General features: G+C 36.6%; 1 protein-coding gene across 5 annotated transcripts in view; it reads right to left on the bottom strand.

Moving 5' to 3' along the window:
• The window catches only part of LOC123872588, a 111,433-nt gene that overhangs the window by 68,587 nt on the left and 20,174 nt on the right, over nucleotides 1-22,672 (bottom strand). For 2 of the 5 annotated variants that reach the window (XM_045916947.1, XM_045916950.1), the window contains exons 2-6: nucleotides 8,019-8,247; nucleotides 6,242-6,278; nucleotides 5,745-5,914; nucleotides 5,091-5,166; nucleotides 4,103-4,290 (exon numbers count right to left, since the gene is read on the bottom strand). In XM_045916947.1, the coding sequence (XP_045772903.1) occupies nucleotides 4,103-4,290; nucleotides 5,091-5,166; nucleotides 5,745-5,914; nucleotides 6,242-6,278; nucleotides 8,019-8,141 (594 nt within the window). In that variant the 5' untranslated portion in view covers nucleotides 8,142-8,247. Of the gene's footprint in view, nucleotides 1-4,102; nucleotides 4,291-5,090; nucleotides 5,167-5,744; nucleotides 5,915-6,241; nucleotides 6,279-8,018; nucleotides 8,265-22,672 lie in introns of all 5 variants that reach the window. The other 3 variants (XM_045916946.1, XM_045916948.1, XM_045916951.1) reach the window with 3 other exon arrangements.

Genomic DNA, 22,672 nt, shown 5'->3' with positions numbered 1-22,672 from the left:
ATGAAAACTATTATGCATTATCCGAAAACCGTGAATTTGTAGTTTCATCACAAAAAAAAATTAGATTTGTGTTCCCGAAATAATTAGTTTACTAAATCATACCTAGACGCTGTCCGTCATTAACTTACAAATTTTTATTATACTGGTTTGAGACGATGGTGCGGAACCCTGTCCGTCCGATTCCTACTCGCACTTGACCGGTTTTTATGATCTACAATTCTATATTTGAACTTTAGAGCGCTTCTTAGTTGCAGACTGCAGACCGCTAGGTGCGCGGCGCGGCGTGGGCGCGGCGCCCGCGGCGATCTATCTCCGTGCAAATTATAATTTCAAAATCCCATCGATTTATGTGGACGCTCATCTGAATAAACGCTGCTCCATTTTATGCGTATCCCTTACCTTAGTAACTCGATCCTACATCCAAACTATCGCTACTCATATTACAAATGCAAAAGTCTATTTGTTTGTTTCTTAGTTTGTCCTTCAATCATTGCCTAGCAATACTGGACCCCGATTTTACCATTAAAAAATCGGTCAAGTCTGAGTCGGACTAGCACAGAAAGGGTTCCGTACCATTGTAAGTATAAGAAATAATACTTTTTTATTTTTTTATTTTCATGGTTGCGATTTCAAATAGACAATAGAAATCCACATTCTCTGAAAATTTCAGGTCTCTACCTATTATGGTTCTTGAGAGACAGCACGCTGACAGACTGACGGACGGATGGACGGACGGCGGAGTCTTAGTTATAGGGTCCCATTGGCACTCTTCGGGTACGGAACCCTAAAAACACACACACATTCTTAGTGAAGTCAAGTATGAGATAGTTTATACGAAAAGTAAACAGTAGTAAAACGTAGCTGAGGTTTTTTAAATAAAAATACCGGGCAAAGCGGCGCCAGTCACTTACAAATTAAAACGCCTTTTAAAGATTTAAACCGCAGATATTTATGTATATTAAAGTTGTAAGTTAAAAAATAATTCCATGTTCGACGTTTAATCAGATTCGTTATTTGGAAATAAATCTTGAGCATTCTTCATGTTTTGCTTACTAGACAAATTACTGCGACTCCGTCTGCATGAATTCCCATGTCTTTTAATACAAACTTTTGCAAACTGTTTCTAGGATGGTTTAAAGTATTTATAACGTTAGATTGAGTGTTTTCACTAGTCTTTTAATACTTCTAGGTATACTTAATGAGATAAAATTCTTAAGTTTGGATGTTGGAGGTAATCTCCGAAATTACTCATCTGATTTCAAAATTCTTTCAGTGATTGATAGCTACATTATCTTCGAGAGATATAGGCTATAAATTATGTACCGATGTATTTATTGCAAACGTAATCGTGATCAAAAGTTAATTTAGTAATATTTTATAAAATCGACTAGAATCGAATACAGGACCTTCTGGATACTTAATATGGATGCTAGCAGCCACGTTCAATAAAGGTACCAAAAAGTTTGAATACGATTTACATATTTAAATGAGCCACGTTTAAATCATGATATACCTACTGAATTCATTCCACAGTTTGCGATAATATCATTCATTGTTTGTTCTAGCAGGTACAGTTTAGGTCTGGTATGCGGTCGCCCTTATCATAGCAACAGGTTTGCCTTCAAAAGATTCAGATGACCTCCGATATGAGCAAGGAACTTGCTGCACGACCTGCTAAAGATCATACGGATCTAAATGCCTGTTAAACACACGTATCTACATTTACATTATGACTGCAAACTGATAGAAACACTAACTTACATTAAAATAGGTATCATATAGGTATTATGTGCTTAGAAATCATATTAAGTATGTTTCTACACCATTGCACTAAAACACTGAGTAGGTCGCTTATCAATGCCCTCACACACTGGCTAAACGAGTCTTAGATAGAATCGAGGTAAACTTAAAATCTAAGCATGGAACCCCAAGTTAGAGTCAAGTCTTTAGGAGTCCAAGATTAATCTACTTCAACTTTTCAAGTCACATACTTAATATCGCTAAGTTTCAAACTTATGAGTAGGTACCTACCTAATAATTTACTTTTCGTAGCACCGTTTTGAAAGATACGATTGATATATTATTTCGATTTCAATCGCCATTTCTCACTGGAATTTGTGTGAGGATTCTGACATAGTCCAATCATCGATGTAGTCCAATCGACGTGCAATGAGTGGCGCGTGAATCAAAAAACTCAAAAAGGCAGAGCAACGCATGCCAAGCATTAGCTATAGTAGGTAATAAGAAAAATCAAGAACTCTTTCGTCATTTTAAATTACCTACTAAATAGGAACAACTCAAATTCAAATGCTTTTTGATCATATATTAAATCTGTCAATAGGCAAAACGCATTATCGCTAAATACCTAGGATCCAGGACAAGTTGCGCCAAGTCCACAATTCAGTTCCCAGGGCTCCATTAGTGGGTACAAGATACCGCGTGCTCTGAATGGAATCGATCCTTGACACCCTATCAACATGTCTTCTCGTGAGATAAGAGGCTACGCAGACAACAGACAAGACAGTTTTCATATCAAAAATTCAACTATATCGACTATATGAGTCATCTTGAATATTTGTTTAAATTTTAAGACTATAGAAGGATTTAGCAGCAGCAGATTTTTAACTGGGTCTGCTTAGTATAAAAACTGCTGTAGAATTAACCGTAAGCCAAACAATTTGCAGGACAATGCCGCATAGAGTTGGTGGAGTTATTATGATTTTTCCAAAAACCCGTAGCTTGCCTATTCAAAAAAAAATTTGAAATAAAATTCTATTCATATCCGACGGGAAAGATTTAGTACAAATCAATCCTTAGGCAGAGATAATTGGCATATTCGCTTTTGGTTTCTCCAACTTGTCAGTCTCAACAACAGAAACAGTGCTCCACGAAAGCGAAGCTGCCGATTATCTCTTTCTAAAATTCAATACGTAATCTTTCCTGACGTATACTGTAACTTTATGTGCTATATGAACCCGCGACTTCTTCCGCGTTGATTTAGGTTCTTATAATTCCGTGGGAACTCTTTGCTTTTCCGGAATAAAAAGTAGCCTAAACCGCCAGGATGTAAGCTAACGCTGTACCAAAATTCATTAAAATCGGTTGAGCTGTTGGGCCGGGAAAAGCAAGCAGACAGACAAACAGACTGATACACTTTCTCATTTGTAATATTAGTATGGATTAGCTATTAGAATTCATCATTGTTTTATTCGTCCTAAGACTGTATTAGGTCTGCGCTCAGTACAACTCTCGTCATCGTTGCAGGACCGAAAGCCTTCGTAAATTGCGTCAACTTTGACGGCAAATATTTTTATGTGATATAGTAGCGATTTTAATGGAATAACTTGTTCTAACGCGGCGAAGTACTTGTTTTTCTTTTCTTTTTTTTTATCGCATATCACCTACTTCTATTACCATAAAACATTTTATAAAGCATTTTCGACGTTTCTATCTTAAATGCAACATATTGTCTGTAATAATTCAAATGGGTAACAATCGATTATTACTATCAAAACTGGAAGATTAAGAAGTTTTGAATGCTAAAAAAAGATTGATGTAAATGGCAGTGGTATATCCTACTAGGTAGGTAGATAGACTTAAGAATGCATAAAAGTTGTACTCACATCATGAGTGGTATCCTCTTGATGTATTCTCGCCTCCATCTCTCTCACTCTATTAGTAAGTAACCTGTCACTCATTTCACTGCCAGTCTTTTCCACCAGGTTAACACCATAAGGGAAATGGTTGAGAGTCTGCTTAATATTCGGCTGGTCCAAGGCCCGAACTTATCATCCCAAACACGCTCTAATATTTGGGTTCATTTGCATTTTCAGCTATCAAATATCACTTGCTTTAACCTTGAAGAAAAAACATCTTGAGGAAACATACATGCCTCCATAATGATTTTAAAGGTATGTGAGGTTAACGTAGTGGACTATGACCTAAATAAACCCTTTGCATTTTGAGCAGAGACCCGTGGTTATTATAGGGGGCCAGAGATGGGCTGAGATATCTAACACAATGGTGTTAAGAAAATTCCGCAGCCTCTTTGTAGGTGCGTCCTCATATTATTATCTGGAGAAGGTGCACAAGTTGTACTCACATCATGAGTGGTATCCCCTCGATGTATCCTCTCCTCCGTTTCCCGGACTCTGTCAGTGACGTTCCTGGTAAGGACTCGTCGCTCGTGGCTCTCCCGCACTTTTCCATCGGGGTTCGCGACCACGCTGGACGATACCAAGACTTTAGCGCCCGCTGGGGCAATCGAACCGTCTGGTGCATCTTGTATTTCTGTAAAAGAGCGAAAGTCATTGTGTTTTATAAAATAGTAGCTGATGCGAGCGAATTCGTCCGCGTGGATTTAGTTTTTTTTAATTCCGTGGGGACTCTTTGATGTTCCGCGATAAAAAATTGCCTGGCACTCTCCAGGTGTTTAACTATAACTGTGCATAAATCACGCCGACCTGTTGTTCCGTAGCGGCGTGACTGAAGGACAAACCAATAGACCAACAAACCAACAATCAAACACACTGTCACATTCATAATATTATGGGTATTGATTGATTAGACGGTTCTAGCCACTTTGCGTGAATTTAGGGTTTTAAAAATTCGAGGGAACTCCGTCGTAATATTTGAGGACCCCACAAGCCGTTTCAGACAATCCGTACTCCTTCATTCTTAGAGGGTCCCATATCGTACAATAAATACCACTTTTAATTTTCATTTTTTACAGGGCAGCCATTTTGATTTTTTTAGTATTAGTTGATATAGCGGCGGCACATTCTGTAAAAATTTCAACTCTCTACCTATTTTATGGTTCACGATATATGCAGCCCGCTGACAGACAGACGAACAAACGGACGGACGGACGGACGGACGGCGGAAGCTTAATTATAGGGTCCCCTTGGCACCCTTCAGATACGGATCCCTCAAAACGGATCTCAGCCGGACTTACGAGTCCTGCACAAATCACCATGTTCAACTTTAACTTTTTGTGCGATTAACCAATTATTTATTCAATAAGTACCTAGTTACTAATAATGATTGTTTTGCGATTTTTTGCGAATAGCTTAAATTCCAATGTTACCTACCCTCTATGTGTACAGCGTTCTGCCCTTTGATCTGTTCAGCCTCAGTCTCCCCCTTTTGATCTTCAGGTATTCTGTGCTGTGAAAGAAAAACAGGTGAAATATAATATACATTTCAATAATTTAATTAAAGGTCACTGGTAGAGATCTCTTACAGAGATAAGTGCTTCCCTGTCCACTTACAACATATTACGGTTTCTTTTTAGTAAAATGAAATATTAGGTCTGTAGTTACGTAGTTCAGTTTTTGATAGTTTGTGGTGTGCGTATCCTCGTTGACGGAGGTAGATATCTTTGGGTCCTGGAGTATGCGGCTGTCTTCCAGCACTAGTTCCCTCTTGACGTGAGTCGTACCTACCCGTCCTCAGTAGTGGGCCAGCGAAGGCTTGTCATAACGATGAGGATTACCACCCCCCTAAATAACCTCTCGTGTCTGTTTGGTACGTACTTCAGTTTGTTGATAGTTTGTGGTGTGCGAATCCTCGTTGACGGAGGTAGATATCTTTGGGTCCTGGAGTATGCGGCTGTCTTCCAGCACAAGTTCCCGCTTGACGTGAGTCGTACCTACCCGTCCTCAGTAGTGGGCCAGTGAAGGCTTGTCATGACGATGAGGATGACCACCCCCTAAATAATCTCTCGTGTCGTGTTAGGTACGTACTTCAGTTTGTTGATAGTTTGTGGTGTGTGTATCCTCATTGACGGAGGTAGATATCTTTGGCCCGGAGTCCTGGAGGATGCGGCCGTCTTCCAGCACAAGCTCGCGCTTGACGTGAGTCGCGATCTGTCGTGTGGTCGTTACTTCACTCGTTTTACGAGTCACCCATTCCTCTGAAAATGTATAATAATATAACTTTCATAAAAATAGGTTCAATTTGCTCAGATTACACAGTTGACACATAAAGCAAAATATGGCAAGTGCGTTCTTAAAATGTATAATATCACTTTAATATAGTATCACTATGTTATTTTGCTTTTCAAGTATTAAATTGTAGGTAAGTATGCATTTATCTACCGCTGTAACTACCTTTCCGACCACCGACCAATAAAAGAAAACAATAAAATTGCTAACGCTTGCCTTGAGTGTACACGCACCTTAATAAATTTTGAAATTGGTCAAGGAAAAATTATTCATTAAAAAAATTAATAAAACCTTACCTTCTTTGGTTGTAGCTATCGTTTCCCCCGGCTCGGCCTGCGAAAAAACAATGTGAGATTTTAGTTTTTAAAATAGTTAATAATATAAATACCTATTTGTAATAAGAAAATCTGTGTGTGTGCTTTTCCAATATAGACTACAGGCCCATGTTTAAAAATGGGTGGGTCATATGAACCACCAGGTGACGTATACAGGACGATATAAGAGCATAAAATAATAAGTTTCAGCACTATGCCGTCACTTGTAAGCTGTCCAACAGAGTGCTGGTGAGAATTGAAAAGTGCAGGTAGAGTGAGTACATTTTGGTCATATATTTTTGTACGGCATTTTTACCATCGATAGATCCATGAAAAATAATAAGAAAGCGCGCAGTGCCGTAAAAAAATGGTGCGCCACAAAGTCAGTAAATGTTTTGATTTTCTGACAATTTCCGGGGTAAATTTGGTCATTTAATTCTGTACGGCACTAGTTTCATACTGTTTCAATACAGCCTCTAATCCATTATTCCGCAACGCCGTACAAAAATCATGCGACAAGGGGAAAAAATTGAGGGTAGCAACCCCCTCTCTTTCCGTGGTCCGGGGGGTGATTTGAGAAAGTACGGCTTTGGTTCCAAAACATTATCTAGCACTCAAAAGTACTATTAAAAATAATGCCGTAAAAAAATTAGTGTTCATTTGAATGTGTATCAATAATTATCTTAATTTCATGGTATACTTAATTTTTAAAGCTGTAAAATCATTTGACTCTGTATGGCAACTTTTTTTTTAACATGATAGTGTAAAATACTATTGTTATATAGTATTGCCGTTCAAAAGAAACTGTTCTAAAAAAAATTATAGATAAATACAAAAACTGAAATTTTTCAAATTATTGCAAAAGTTTAAATATTCATAGATTAATAAAATATAGCAATTTTCTACGCTTTTCCCTTGTTTTAAATAGTATTAAGATAAATAAATTAGGAAAAAATTATGCCGTACATTTTAATGCAGACCATATCTTTTAGGCTGATGAAAATGACGCTACCATTTTAAGGGTAGTACTTTATGGCCATCTGATACTGTACGGCATTAACATATTTTTGAAGAGAACAATTGATAATATGATAAAATCACTATGCCGTCTAACTGAAGTGAACGGGTGTGTATATAATATCCACATCCCCTACAAACCTTTGGACCAACGAAAATGTACGGCATGTAAAAAAATATTATCTATGCATAAAACACTTTCAAAATAAATTAATTTTATGTTGTTTCAAATCACCCCCCGGACCACGGAAAGAGAGGGGGTTGCTACCCTCAATTTTTTCCCCTTGTCGCATGATTTTTGTACGGCGTTGCGGAATAATGGATTAGAGGCTGTATTGAAACAGTATGAAACTAGTGCCGTACAGAATTAAATGACCAAATTTACCCCGGAAATTGTCAGAAAATCAAAACATTTACTGACTTTGTGGCGCACCATTTTTTTACGGCACTGCGCGCTTTCTTATTATTTTTCATGGATCTATCGATGGTAAATATGCCGTACAAAAATATATGACCAAAATGTACTCACTCTACCTGCACTTTTCAATTCTCACCAGCACTCTGTTGGACAGCTTACAAGTGACGGCATAGTGCTGAAACTTATTATTTTATGCTCTTATATCGTCCTGTATACGTCACCTGGTGGTTCATATGACCCACCCATTTTTAAACATGGGCCTGTAGTCTAATAGACTTGAAACTTTCAGAATTAAAATTAGAGACTAACAGCGCCATCTCTTACCGAGTAGCTAAAGCTCTTAAAACTAGGGTTGGCACGCTCCGGCGATTTGGACGTGTACTGCAAAAGTATTCGCGGCCGCCGCTTGATGGCGCCATGTTCACTTAGAGTAAAAACTGTCACCATCAAAATACATAAAAACTGCGAGACAAGTTAATTATTTTGCACTTTGCACTTTGTCCTTTGATTTAGTCTTTTTACACACATTTTATTTCAAAACGCATATAAATCTCTAAAAGTATAAAAAAGCTAAATAAAATAGGCTTTGTAACTTAACACTAACTTAATTTTATTACAGATTGGTACCCGTATTTATATTATATATAATTACGTAGCTTAAACAAAATATGAATATGAATAAGAACAGATGAAGCAAATTAGAACGATGATAACAATGATTCGCGTGTTCTAACGCCTTACCGATTATTGACTGACGCAAACTAAAGGTAAACTGCAATACAATTAACAGGGCACGTGGATTATAATTTTCTTTTGGCAACGTATCAATCGTAGGGTTGCCGATTGTGACTTTTCCGATAAATACAAAATTTGCACGTAAAATCATATTTATTAATTGGAACTGACTAAGTTTATTTTTCAACAGTTTATGCAAAGAACTTTCGACCGCTTCAGTGCTGTCCGAATACATAGGTACAACGCCTATTTGCAACCACCGTGCTAACTATAGAGTCGTCCGTACGTTCGCGTCGCAAGTTTTCATAAGTAACGGCTAATATTGGTGAACGTGAGCAGTTAAGTATTCACATAACATGCTTGAATGCAGGATTGTACGACGAAAATTCACGCAAATCTGATGATTTGCAATCAATACACTATTACATTTAGTAAACGCGATTACGCGATTGTCGCAGATACGCGCGAATTTTGAGGAGAACTACTATGAATATATTATGTACGACGACTAACTTAGTAGTACTTAACAGGAGCAGAAGAATCATTCGGGAAAGACGTTAAAGAAAATAAATAGCGAATCTTGTTACGACTCAAGAAAGGGTACTTTAGGCTTTAGTTCGCCCAGCGCTGCGTCTTATTTAATAAATAGGTCTATTTCTATCGCATAAGCTATCTTTTTCTGTCTGTCGAAGTGGTGCACCGCGCCGCTTAGGTATGTTTTTCGTGTCTCATTGCTTATTTTCTTTTAATTTTCTTCTAATCCTAATCGCTTGATTGTATGATGCCTGTCAGTATGTGGATAATGTTTTGTCATAAAATGTAGCTGGCTACATATTTGACGTACTCGTAGGATAACTTTCAGCTCCTAACTAATTCTATGGCGATGTTTCTTATGCCTCTCGCATCCCTGTCCACATTTCGCGCTGAGTATTCCACGTAGTGGCGGTTTCCGGTGGGATCGCACGACCGTACCTACTGAACGAGCACCTCGCTTCATATTAAACACCTCACCGTAACTTTGACAGCTCAATGACAACGGCCACAGCCTAATCACTACACATATTATAACTGCGTATAAATATATGCGTATAATTAAAGTATATTTGTTTGGTTTGTCCATCAATTACGTAGCAACGGATTGACGTGTTTTTTTTTTGCATGGATTAAAAGACCTGGAGAGTGACGACTTATAACCTCGGAAAATCAAAGAGTTTCCACGGGATTTTCACGAACATAAATCCATGCGGACGCAGTCGCGGACAACAGCTAGTTTGAAATAAATGAGCAATTTTGTGTGTATTAGGTACGTAGAGAAACTCCATACCTCTGTATCCGCTGAGTAACACTGAATTTTCTTTTTTTGTAACTACATAATATATGGTTACAATGTTGGCTCCGTTTGTCATCAGTGATGAGTGATCACAATATGGACTCCTTAACAGGGCTCTCTCCGTCACTTACTCCATACAATCGTAGTTCCAATTTCATTTGAATACCAAGCAACCAAAGTCCATGAAACTTTGCAAACATATTCTAGAAATTAATATCTGTGCCTGTGGTGTTTTAGATTTTTCTACAAATGTGTAGTTTTAAAATTTCAGGGGCTCAAAGATTTGTATGTGAATTTTTAAGACCGCGTAACTTTGAAACCGAATATTTTAACAGAAATCTGGAAAACCACAGGCATAGATATTGGTTTCTAGAATATGTCTGCAAAATTTCATGGACTTTGGTTGCTTAATATTCAAATAAAATTGGAACTACGTTTGTATGGAGCGAGTGACGGAGAGACCCCTCTTAAAGACCGGAAACTATTAACCATAATTAAATCACTATAGATCTCAAATAGACATTGGTATTACAGGAGTCGCTGAAGCTTCACCCACGTGCGGTCGGCCGCGCCCTTGCAGCGGCCAACGCAGCGCGACGCGCCGAGGCCGACACACCGCGATTGTTATTGGCGATGCACCGTGTCAATACGCATTGTTCCCATCAATTGGGTCACGGCTCATATTGAACAGATCAACATTTTCGAGAGCTTCCACTTTGTTATGGTCTCTATGAAACAGATCAGCATTTTTGCCTGAAAAAGTGGCCACCACCATGCATATAGAGAACCTACCACCGCACCGTGGGCATAGTCCGGATCGTCCTTCGACCTAACCTAAACATATCTCCTGACCTTCAGTCTTCGCTGGACTAACTTGTATTAACTATTTATCTGTAGGTAGACAAACTGTATATTAAAGCAGCAAAAAATTTTTAAGTAACCGTTTCTTGAAATATTTTCAGCCGGAAAAGTCATAGGTCTCGTCATTGATGTTGGAAGCGCCATCCCTCAAGTCACGTCTAAGTACTTGTGTCCTTTTTAATGCGCAGAAATATTTTTAGTACAATAGTTACTAGTCTTAATATACATACCTGCATAGTGCATACATAGCTATAATTATAAGGTTCGTTATTGGATCAAATTAACCTTATCCTCACTGCACAATCATTGCATCCGGTTATTTGTTAAAATATGCATTCTTCAACCGTTTTAATCGAAATTCGTTTAATTTAAACACTAGCGTGTTTTTTATTCGTTTCAAAAAATTTGTAACAATTAGAAAGAAAAAAATTAAGTGGACAAGGAAGCACTAATGCTAAGCACCTACTATGCTACACATAAAAGATACTATGTACCAGTGATCTTGGGCATTGGGAGAGGTTGTAAAAGAAAACAAATAGGTACAACAAAGGTGTTTGTATGTCCCTCTACCTATATATTCTTCTGTCAGCCTGCTTATTATTCTAGCTGGTATTGGATGCGTCATCAGATTTCCGCAACCCGTCACGAAGGGTGGAAATACTTCCAGAAATATTTTGACACAGGTTGCACTACTGTGATTACTTAGACTAGCATGTTTGTGAGTTCATCTGTTTAAAACTTTTGTCGGCTTGCTTGTTATAGCCGGTATGGGATTAGTTTTCTATCAGATTTCCACAACAGTTGAGTTGGAAATATAGAGAAATATATTTACAACATATGGAGCAAGTATCTGATCACTAATGTAATAATAATTTACTTACAGTGATTGAAGATTGTGCAATTAATAATTAACCTGTACTTTATGGTTACAAAGAGCCTTCAACTCCACATTTCGCTTACGGCTAAAATTGGAATCAATATCGGAGGCATGACTTTGAAACAATGAGTTTTAGCCAAGAGATTAATTCAGGTCCACCGCACGCGCATAGATGTTATTAATGTTTTAAATAATTATAGCACTTCTGAATGATAATAATACAGTACATTTTAGCGTAAATTGTTTTGAATATACCTTAGGGCTATGATGGTTGTAAAAGGTAATAGATACAGTTCACCTACATGCATAACTCATAGAATATTTGACAGCAAAACGGTACTTAAGATGTGTGTCATAAGGTTTATTTTCGTCATGCTATTTATATTATATCTTAAGGCTTTGATGGTATTTATATACTGAGATGGTCACTAATTTGGAACTCCTTGTCGAATACAATGCAGTTTATCAAGCTATCTTGTTCTAGGCTATTTAGTGGAGAGGCTGTTTAGTAAACAATAAATAATAATTAATTATACACCTTTCATGATAGGTTGCTCAAGAAGTTTTTGGTAACAAAGAGCTTTAAATTCAATTTCTCAATAGTAACACCTACTACATATCGGCAAGTTAATTTTATGAGTAAGCGTGTTGGGTTTTAGTCTAAGTAAGCCTTGGAAAGAAGACCAAGGCTCAATCAATTAGAAGATTACACACGAAACAACTATTTAAGCATCTAAATAGGTATAATACGAGTAGGTACACCAAAAATCAGTGTTCAGATTAAAAATCTTCACTTTTTGTTTAAAGGATAAATGAGATCCAATAAGCAAAGTGCTATAAATCTAAATTTCAAGCCAAGATTATTAACATACATGATTTACACTCTCAGATAAAATGTTATCCGAGTGCCCAAGTCGTATGTGATCATATCAAATATTTTCTAGTGTTCTTTGTAATATTAAAAGTAAGTATGAATAGATTTTTATTTATAACTAGACGATGCCCGCGGCTTCGCCCGCGTGGATTTAGGTTTTTAAAAATCCCGTGAAAACTTTTGATTTCCCAGGACAAAAGTAGCCTATCCGTAATAGCCCGTCCCCGGGATGCAACGTGTTTCTGTACCACATAAAAACATTTAAACGGATGTCCTTTAAAAATCCCGATGGATCACCAGGATTTAGGAATGCAATTCCTTACAGCATCAGGGTTGAGGAGTTGGGTCCTCGAGGTCAACGACAAAGCCTTTACTTGGTACAGATACCTTCAATATCAATCAATTAATAACTGACAGTTTCTAAATCCCATCAGTATTGATGGTGAGATCCCCTGCAGCATCAGGATTGAGGAGTTGGAATCCAATTTTTTTATGAAACACAATGTCACAAAGTTCCTCTATTGATTAAAAAAATTTACGCAAATCGGTCCAGAAATCTCGGAGATTTCGGTGTACATAGGTAGAAAAACACAACTCCCTTTTGAAAGTTGGTTAAAAAAGTAGCCTATGTTACTCCCTGGCCAAGCCTCTACTTGTCTGTGAAAATCCCGTCAAAATCGGTTCAGCTGTTTCGAAGATTAACCTTTTTAAACAGACAGACAGTAGACACACAGACAGACAGACAAAAATTTTAAAAACGGATGGATATGAACGGTTAGCATTTTTTATTAACCCCCGACCCAAAAAGAAGGGTGTTATAAGTTTGACGTGTGTATCTGTGTATCTGTCTGTGGCATCGTAGCTCCTAAACTAATGAACCGATTTTAATTTAATTTTTTTTTTTTGTTTGAAAGGTGGCTTGATCGAGAGTGTCCTTAGCTATAATTATTCAAGAAAATCGGTTCAGCCGTTTGAAAGTTATCAGCTCTTTTCTAGTTACTGTAACCTTCACTTGTCGGGGGTGTTATAAATTTTTAATTTACACTTGTTATGCCTAATGCAAACATTCATGTCGCAATAAACTCATTTATAGGCTCTTGTTTTGAAAGGTCAAGCCAAATAAGGAGCTAGATGATTGCCAAATTGTAGACACAAGAAGCTAAATTAGGTATACACCTTGACTTTGACGAGAAAGGTTAATCGAAATATAGCAAAACTGTTTGATATAATAAGAATATTTCAAAGCAAAAATAATAGACTCGATAAAAATAAACAATCGAATAACGATTATAAAACTAGAAAATAAATACAGGAAAGTATAAATTTATGCTGATGTTACAAGTTAGCAATTTCAATTTCGTTCATTCAGTTTACAAAACTGAATGAATTTGGACTGTAGAGTCGATATATTTCTATTATAGTAGATTCTCTATTAGGTAATCATATAAGTAGCTTATCTTGTTATTACAGCACAGCCATAAAATTTCGCAAAGTCATTGTACAGTAATATTAAATGTCTTTGGTTATATCTTTAAAAAAATTGAGTTATTTTAATAAATAAATAAATCTTTTATTGTTATGATAAAATTACAGCCAAAACTAGATTGAGCTTCTGATGTCTAAAATAAGTTGCAGGCATCACTGCTCTCTCCTTACAGACTAGAGTAATTTAGTAAGTATCTCATATTACTATCAGTCTAGTTTAGTCTGGGACTGTCGCTAGTTACGCGCCTATAACTTTTATGGCAAGAAGAGACAAGGAACTTCCTATATATAGGTAGATACGTTATATGTATAAAACAATACTGTGATTGAGATTATCGACAGACAATGCACAATCTACACCGGAGGATCTAGAGATTTGTCGGACATATTCCTTGAGTACCCAAGAGATGAGCTAAGGAAGGATTTCGAGATATCTTAACGGTTAAAAACCCCAGCCAAGTGCGAATCAGACTCGCGCACTGAGGGTTCCGTAGTCATAGTCATAGTCTTAGTATATTTTCCAACATTTTGCACAATAAATCAAAAACTATTATTTATATATAAAAATAAATAAAAATCTGTTTTAGAATGTACAGGTAAAGCCCTTTCATATGATACCACTTGGTATAGTTATCTTACTTTGAAAATTGAAACACATTTTAATATTTTTTTAAATGATGTAACCACAATTAATTCGCGGTTTTCAGATTTATTCCTGTACTTGTGCTATAATACTTACCTACCTGCCAAATTTCATGAATATAGGTTAACGGGAAGTACCCTATAGGTTTCTTGACAGACACGACGGACGGACGGACGGACGGACAGACAGACAGACAGACAACAAAGTGATCCTATAAGGGTTCCGTTTTTCATTTTGATGTACGGAACCCAAAAAACGTACCTAAATATACGCGGACGAAGTCGCGGAATTAGTAATAAGTGTATTGAATACAAAAGCCTTACAAGATATTGAAATCTAAACAAAATCGACCTACATTGCATAACAACGTTCACAAGTCCACCGAGCCCACCTGTAACAAGCATTTAAAAGCGAGAGTATTTGTAAAGTGGTCCATCGACCGACCAGTGGCTGACCCTTACCGCAAGGACGTTCGGCGGATGACGAAGTGATATAATAGATTAGCTAAAAACTCATTTATGTAATAGTGGTAATAAAATATACATGACAAATCATAGGAATGCGGACTTCAAGAGTCATGGTCTTGGCGGAAACGGTTAGTGCACCGAGCGAACAAGTAGCGTAGATATTTCTCACTAATTAGAAGCTACATTTTTGGGACGATTGCAGTTAAATACTAGGGCAGAAAGCCAGTGAAATATTTCTTATGCAACAGAGCTCGATGAGTGAGGTATAAGATTAGACTAAAGCCTATACGCTATAGGTACCTACTTAGGTATTATTCTGAAGATTGTCGACGTAATTTTCGTTATTCCCGTAGAAGTAGGTAAATCCTTTACTGCGATCTTAGGCAGATGCAGTTTAAGATAGAAGCGGGCTAACCTGCATGGGTCATAGGGCAGTTATGTTCAACCCATCACAAAACTCATACTCCTAATCGGTCTCTACGCAATATCGTACCGAGACGCTAAATTGCCTGGCGGTACCTTTTCACCGGTAGGGCGTTAACTAGCCACGGCCCAAAGTCTCTCACTAGACCAGACCAGACACAATCAAACCCAAAATCTCCTACAGTATAAAAACACAGTAAGTAGGTACCTGCCTATGTACCTACTTAGCATTGCGCTCCAGTGAGTTCGTTATTAACCCCCGACCAAAAAAGAGCTGTGTTATAAGTTTGACGTGTGTATGTGTGTATCTGTGTATCTGTGTATCTGTCTGTGGTATCGTAGCTCCTAAACTAATGAACCGATTTTAATTTAGTTTTTTTTGTTTGAAAGGTGGCTTGATCGAGAGTGTTCTTAGCCATAATTCAAGAAAATCGGATCAGCCGTTTGAAAGTTATCAGCTCTTTTCTAGATATTACTGTAACCTTCACTTGTCGGGGGTGTTATTTAATTTACACTTGTTTAAAATTGTCGTGTGTAAACTGAAAATATGAATGTATTTCGGTTGTAATTGTCATGTAGATTAATTAATTACTTATTAGGTATAAATTATTTCAAACATACATGCTCCGATATGGGTCTCATGAGCTATATAGTCTTAGCTAAATAGACTAGGTACTATAAGTACCTACCTACAACTAGTAGGCATTATTATAATAGATATACTTATTATGTAAATAATCAATTTCAAATTATAATAATATGCGACTCGTGGTGGTATTCATGTAGGTTGATAATAATATAACATATTCATAAGGAATTTGTTGATAATAAAATACTTATATATGCTATATTTATCAGTGTTAGGTATAACTTATAAACCTTGCAATAACTAGATGTAATTGCTTATTCAATTCATCATACAGCATCATAGAAGGCTCAATATATCCTCAATTAAAAAACCTCTTTAAAAACAAGTTTTTAATGAAGCTATAATATAATAAGTACTAAATAAAAGCCAAACACGACAGAGTTAAGTAAGTTGAGAAGTTCCTATGGCCACCTCCATGGTAGGTATTATTGCATTATCTCAAAGTTACATTTATAAAGAAATATTCTGAAAGTTTATGAGGGCAGACGTAAACCGCATTTACACTTGAAGATTCACCTGGGACCGGAAAATACTCAGGAAGTAGACTGTATGCAAAGGATGACCGCAATGTCACCATGTGGTCATCCTTTGTACGATCTAATATTTCGCACCTTGTATGATATATTGTAAGAGTAGATAGATACGTACCTACTACATTAGGTGTACCATACAAAATTACAGATTTTTAGCGCCGAGCATACACCGATAATTAATTAAAGCCACCAAGCAAGCCACATGCACCACCACCACGCAGCACCACACAAATCCCAACACCACTCAATGTGTCATTTGTGTGGTGCTGCGTGGTGGTGGTGCGTGTGGTTTGCTTGGTGGCTGGCTTTTCCTGCATGTTTATCAGTGGGAGGGCGGGCGGTGCATGTCGCATGCTGCATGTTGCACCATACAGATTTCTTTGGTTTGACGGATCATAACAAATTAAGCTTTTGGTTCCTTGTATATCATGGTCTTCCGCAAAATAACGCCTGCTTCTATACTACATATTTGAAGCACTACGAGCATCCTGAAAAAAGTTATTGTTTGTTAACATTTCCTCAAAGATAAAATATATATTCTGGTACAACTTGTAGGCTTCTAGATAAACAGTATTTTACCTGGTATTAGCTACTTATGCACATCTGTTTACTTATTTTATGTAAAGTAATGTTAATGTATGCTGATTTCTTATTCAGCTCGATTGTTTTGATGACATCGTCAGCCCTGCCAGCTTAGCCAGTTAGCCTTCGCTTATTTACAATCTTTCTACTTATATGAATGTGTGATTCATAATTTGAGACTCTCACGGTAAACTAAAGAAAATCAGCAGATAGTAGCAATACTGTTCGATAGAACGGGGAATACAAAATACTACTCGTATGTAGGTATGCATTTATCCTGAAAACTCAGTTTGCAAATGGTTTCAGCTTGAAAAACAGATGAAAGTTATTTGTTAAACTGATATTGCGTTTGAGTAAAATTGCATGAAAACTAAATTTTATCTGTCCGGGTGGATTTATTAAGCTGTGTCCTTCTACAGGTAAGTACTTACCTAGTTTTTATGTTTTTTATGTTTAGTTTTTATGCTTTGTGCGGTTGCCTGATTTCAATTAGGTGGTTTAGGCCTAAGAGCTAAAATACATAAATAGTGAGATGATGCCCTTGATGTTTGCGGACAAGCTGGTTATACCGTCATATATCAACAAACCCAAATGATTGGTCAATTATTCATAAATTCAAATTCAAAATATTTTTATTCAATTACACTTTTACAAGTTCTTTTGAATCGTCAAAAGCATCTACCACTGGTTCGGAATGCCTTTCCTACCGAGAAGAACCAGCAAGAAACTCGGCTGTAGCTCTTTTCAAAGATTTGATATACAATATTATGCCATGTATAAAAGCAATTGAAGTCCTGCGCATTATTATCTCTTATCTGTGGTATTGGCACATGAGTAGATAGCCCTAGTATTGGTATAGTTATGGATTATGTTGCTTGTTTTTGATAGCCGTGCTTGATTGAGCTCAACTCACATATAATATGTCTATGCTGTGAATCTAGCTGAAAAGCGATCTTAGCGTCAAGGCAATGCGTGGCCGCGGTATAGCCGTATAGTTCAAAGCAAGAGTGAATAGTTAGGCATTTTCTAGGCAAGTGCGCTCTAACCTAAACTTCTTCACTGTTTTTTCAAGCATGATTGTGGTCAAGCGCAAGCCTATGATGCAATACGTAAATAATAAGTTATTTTCATACGAATAATGGTTACATCTGGGGTTTTATTCCAAGGGTTACATTAAATGCAATCATGTGGTCAAGCGTGTGCCTACAGTGAATAAAAAATCGGGATCGCGGTCCATCTACTATCGCTTACTTAAAACTTTGCGTATCAAAGTATCAAAACATCGCTAAAATTACGCGATAAGTATGTTTATTAAAACTAGTAAAAATACGGTCTACGACCTTAAAGAAACCTGACTTCATCCGCGGCTTTCACAAGCTTTATCTTAAACTACACATGCCTAATATGCTGTAAATAACATAATAACATTTTTTTTAAAAAGAATATTAGCCATTTGAATCATGACTAACATTCCCCTTTCCCCTCCAACTAAGCGTAAAGCTTGTGCTAGGAGTGGGTACGACAATAGTGCAACGGGTGGGGTTTGAACCGCCGACCTTTCGGATTTCAGTCCGCTCCTATAACCGTTGAGCTATTGAGGCTTAAATAAAACATAATATCCACACCTCTTTACTAATACCTATTATAAATGCGACAATATGTCTGTCTGTCTGCTAGCTTTTCACGACCTATCCATTTAACCGATTCAAATGAGAACAGAGTTAGCTTACGTCCCGGGGACTGATATAAGTTTTATCCAGAAAAATAGCATATTCTTGCATGATTTTTGAAAACCTAAATCTACGCGGACAAAGTCGCGGGCATTATCTAGTTGGGTTACAATTATTATAACAAGGCTCCCCCGTACCTATCTATACTCAATACGCATCTAAGGACAGTATTTATATTTTCATTTACAGTAAAGTACCTACATTGTATGCAGAAATTGAATACTTTGCGGAATTTTGATACGACGCGTCGTATTATGTTTAAAAGTTAAATTATTTAATATTTTGACTGTCTGTCAGTTTTTATAAAGTTAAATCGGATCGATTACATTACAGGCTCGTGTTACGTGTTATCGAAAAATATTTTGGAAATAAATAATTGAGATGCATGTCAGTATTAAATTACGACCTTGGATACTAAAGCCATTGACTCTAATGAAAAAGATATTTGATTTTTAATTTCTTACTCTTGAAAGTACTTTTACATTAATGTAATTCAAATTTATGTACGAGTATGTTAGTTCAATTAGTTAAATCTTTACAGGCAGACAACCTGTATAGATTTAGATTAGTTTGGAGTGGTCTACTATGATAGTAATATGAAAAAGCAACCTAAAGAACTACAGCAGTTGAAAAAATCTAACTCTAGTAACTTGTCACTATTTAAAAACCTAATTAAGCTCTTGTGCTGGTAATTAAATCCAAAGGGTCATTAAAGAAAGAGCTTTCAAGATAGCAGTAACGTGCTAAATGCCTATACACAATTTAGAAATGCGGTAGTTAACGTAGATTGTGGAATTTACATAAAATAGCGCTCCCACGGAGTAACAAGGTGAACGGGCTATTCTTAAAATATTGTTAGAGTTCGTTTGCATTGTAAGGACCTCGGCATTTTTTTAATCTCGCAAATACGCTAACGTTCTTGATAAGCTTTTTATGGTCAGTTGTACAGATTTGTGTACCAGGGTCTGCTTAATATTCTGATCCATATTTGAAAAGCTGTAGTATTATCACAGTTTAACAATCTATTTTTATGAGCTATAAACACGAGCGCTTACTAGTACTTCCTTTTAAATATTTCCAATGTCAAACTGGGGTCTGTTAAATATTCTCATCCAAATTTGACTGAGGCTACCAGTTGTGGGACCAAAATTAGCATCTGACTTCCGCGACCCGTTAAGGATTAGTGTGTGGCTCATATTATATTAAGCCTGAAGTATTAATTTAAGCACGTTGCAGATATTTTCAACTACGCATATAAATAACAAGTGTTAATAAGTGTATAGATAAGTGTTTTATTTGGTAGTTAATATTTTTCAATCATCTCACTATTGCACTTGATTTTCGAATATTAGGTAAGTAGTCTATACAATGAAATTTTGTTCGTGATGAAGTTTTTTTTTTTTGAGTTTGCTTTATGTATGAAGCCGCAATCCATGGTGTTATAATCAACAATCTACGATACGGTAATCCGTATCGTGGATATACAATGGAAACGCGGTTCTTCTGTTGAACCATAGATTGTGGATATGGTGTTCTTAAATAGTCATTGTGCAGCGATTTCCCCTAATTACAGGGTAATTTAAAGTGTGTGGAGCTTTGCCTCTAATGCCTCAATGTAAAGTTAAATGTCAAGTATGTCGTCTCGCGTCTAGAATCTACTCGTAGATAGATACAGTACCTTTAATTTGGGGCGTCATATAAAATACATGTTTTATAAAATTTATTGTCGTAACAAAGTAATAAAGATAAATTATGACAAAAAGCTTTTCGGCATATTGCTAAAGCCTTTGACTGAGTGCCTATTTGGTTTTTTTTTATATTGCTTATGATTTTATGGTAATAAATTGTTTTGGCATATCGATATTAAATTTTGATTTGGTTTTCCACGTGATTATTTTTGTTATTTGATTGCTTTTTTTGCTACATCAAAACGACAGACATAGTTCAAATAGATTCACCTAGCTTCTTTATTATAGTTTCTCAGTAGGTATATATATTAAATAAAAATGTATAAAAAAATCATCGTGTAGCCTAGCTAGTGGTTCAAACATTGACATCGTATTTGGGGGGTCCGGGATTCGATTCCAGGCAATTACCTTAGCTTTTGGAGTTATAGACGTGTGTTTAAATACGTTGAAAGAAAATATCATGAGGAAACCTGTATTTCTGAGAGTTCTCCAAAGTTTACAAAGATGTCAACTAGTGGGCAGTATGGTGGAGTATGGTTTAAACCCTTCGCATTCTAAGAACACTTTATGTTCAGCAGGTTAGTATATAATGATGAAGATCAAAGTCTTTGAACAGTGCATGTTAACCAGTGATGACATAGGTATGGATTTGATAATAAGATGGGCCTCATAATAAGCTTAGAGTCACTCAGCGGGCAATCCGTAGGAGAACTAGAGACATCGACATAGCTTGCGGTTGTGAAGCTGAAGTGGCAATGGCCAAGGTTCATAATTCGAGAAATCGATAGTGTTGGGATCCCAAGGTACTGGAATAGTGATCTCGAACCGTATAGAACGTCACTAGGCTCAGTATTTGAAATGAAATGAATTTATTTATTTCATGTACCTAATGTGCCACTTATGATAATATGTCGAGACCACTTAACACAGATTTTACCAAGATGATAATTTACCTACGTAAACTCTGCTCACGCATTTTAACAACGCGCCCGATGCTGTTAATTTATTCGCATTACCAATATGAAATATGAGCCCTTTGCGGCCTTTAACGTTTAGCTATTGGTAACCCTGCAGGTAGTTTGCTGTGAATGGAATTGCTTAATGGAGATAGATACTTACGTGAGATCAATGCGCAGTAACACCTTAACTAATTGTATTGATAATGATTTCATCAGACACAATTGATTTGTTTTTATTGATTTTATATTGCAATTCTAACGTTGTTTGACGCACGTTTCAATGGAATCTTGTTATGGACCACACATACAGACATGTATCTTGTAATCTTCATTTTTTTAAAGCAGGTGCATATGCAAGACACTTGTATGGCGATATACTTACCTATTGGCACCCTATTGGCAATGATTTTATACCAAAGACGTGAATGTTCATATTACATGGTGCATAAAATTCGTGCTCTGTGATGATTAAAACAAAAAATCAAACCGTACGAGAGTAGAAGAGAGAGCGCTCTACAAATGTGTTAGTTATGACCCAAGTGTCGTAGTTTTAAATCTTCACTTTAGATACATACCTACCTATACCTAATATTATGTCTATAGGTGTATTTATTCTTTCCATTCTAGATCGTTGAAGACGCAACGTGATTTTCACCCCGAACGGACGGCTATGGGATCGTCTCGTCCAAACTTACAACTGACTAAATGAGTTCATTTACATTATTAGGTGAAACGTTCTACCTACACAACAAACTAGTCACAGAACTCACAGAACGGAACGGTCTACAAGTAAAACCATAAAGATTTTCTTTGAATTTTCCAGTTGTGACGTCATTCATGTGTTTGCAATGTGTTCGTCATTTAGCAAACAATAGTAAACAAACAGCTGTCAAAATAAGTCGTGAATATGAACATACTACTAACTACCACGATAGGTAAAGTTTCTATACTTATACTTGGATACTTATAAGTTATAATTATTATAAGTATCCAAGTATTTGTAGTAAGTTTTTAGTTATTATTATAATGATTAAAAATTGTATTGCAGTTTACGAACCTATTGAAAAAAATCTAAACGTTCCTCAAAGTATTTTGGGCTCTCGTTTTTAAATCTCTATCGTATCTATACTCGTAAATCTTAT

The sequence above is a fragment of the Maniola jurtina genome, chromosome 15, assembly GCF_905333055.1.
Source record: "Maniola jurtina chromosome 15, ilManJurt1.1, whole genome shotgun sequence".
Classification (NCBI taxonomy): Eukaryota; Metazoa; Arthropoda; class Insecta; order Lepidoptera; family Nymphalidae; genus Maniola; species Maniola jurtina.
The sequence above is the reverse complement of the archived record's forward strand: the minus strand, read 5'-3'. Positions and strand labels throughout refer to the sequence as shown.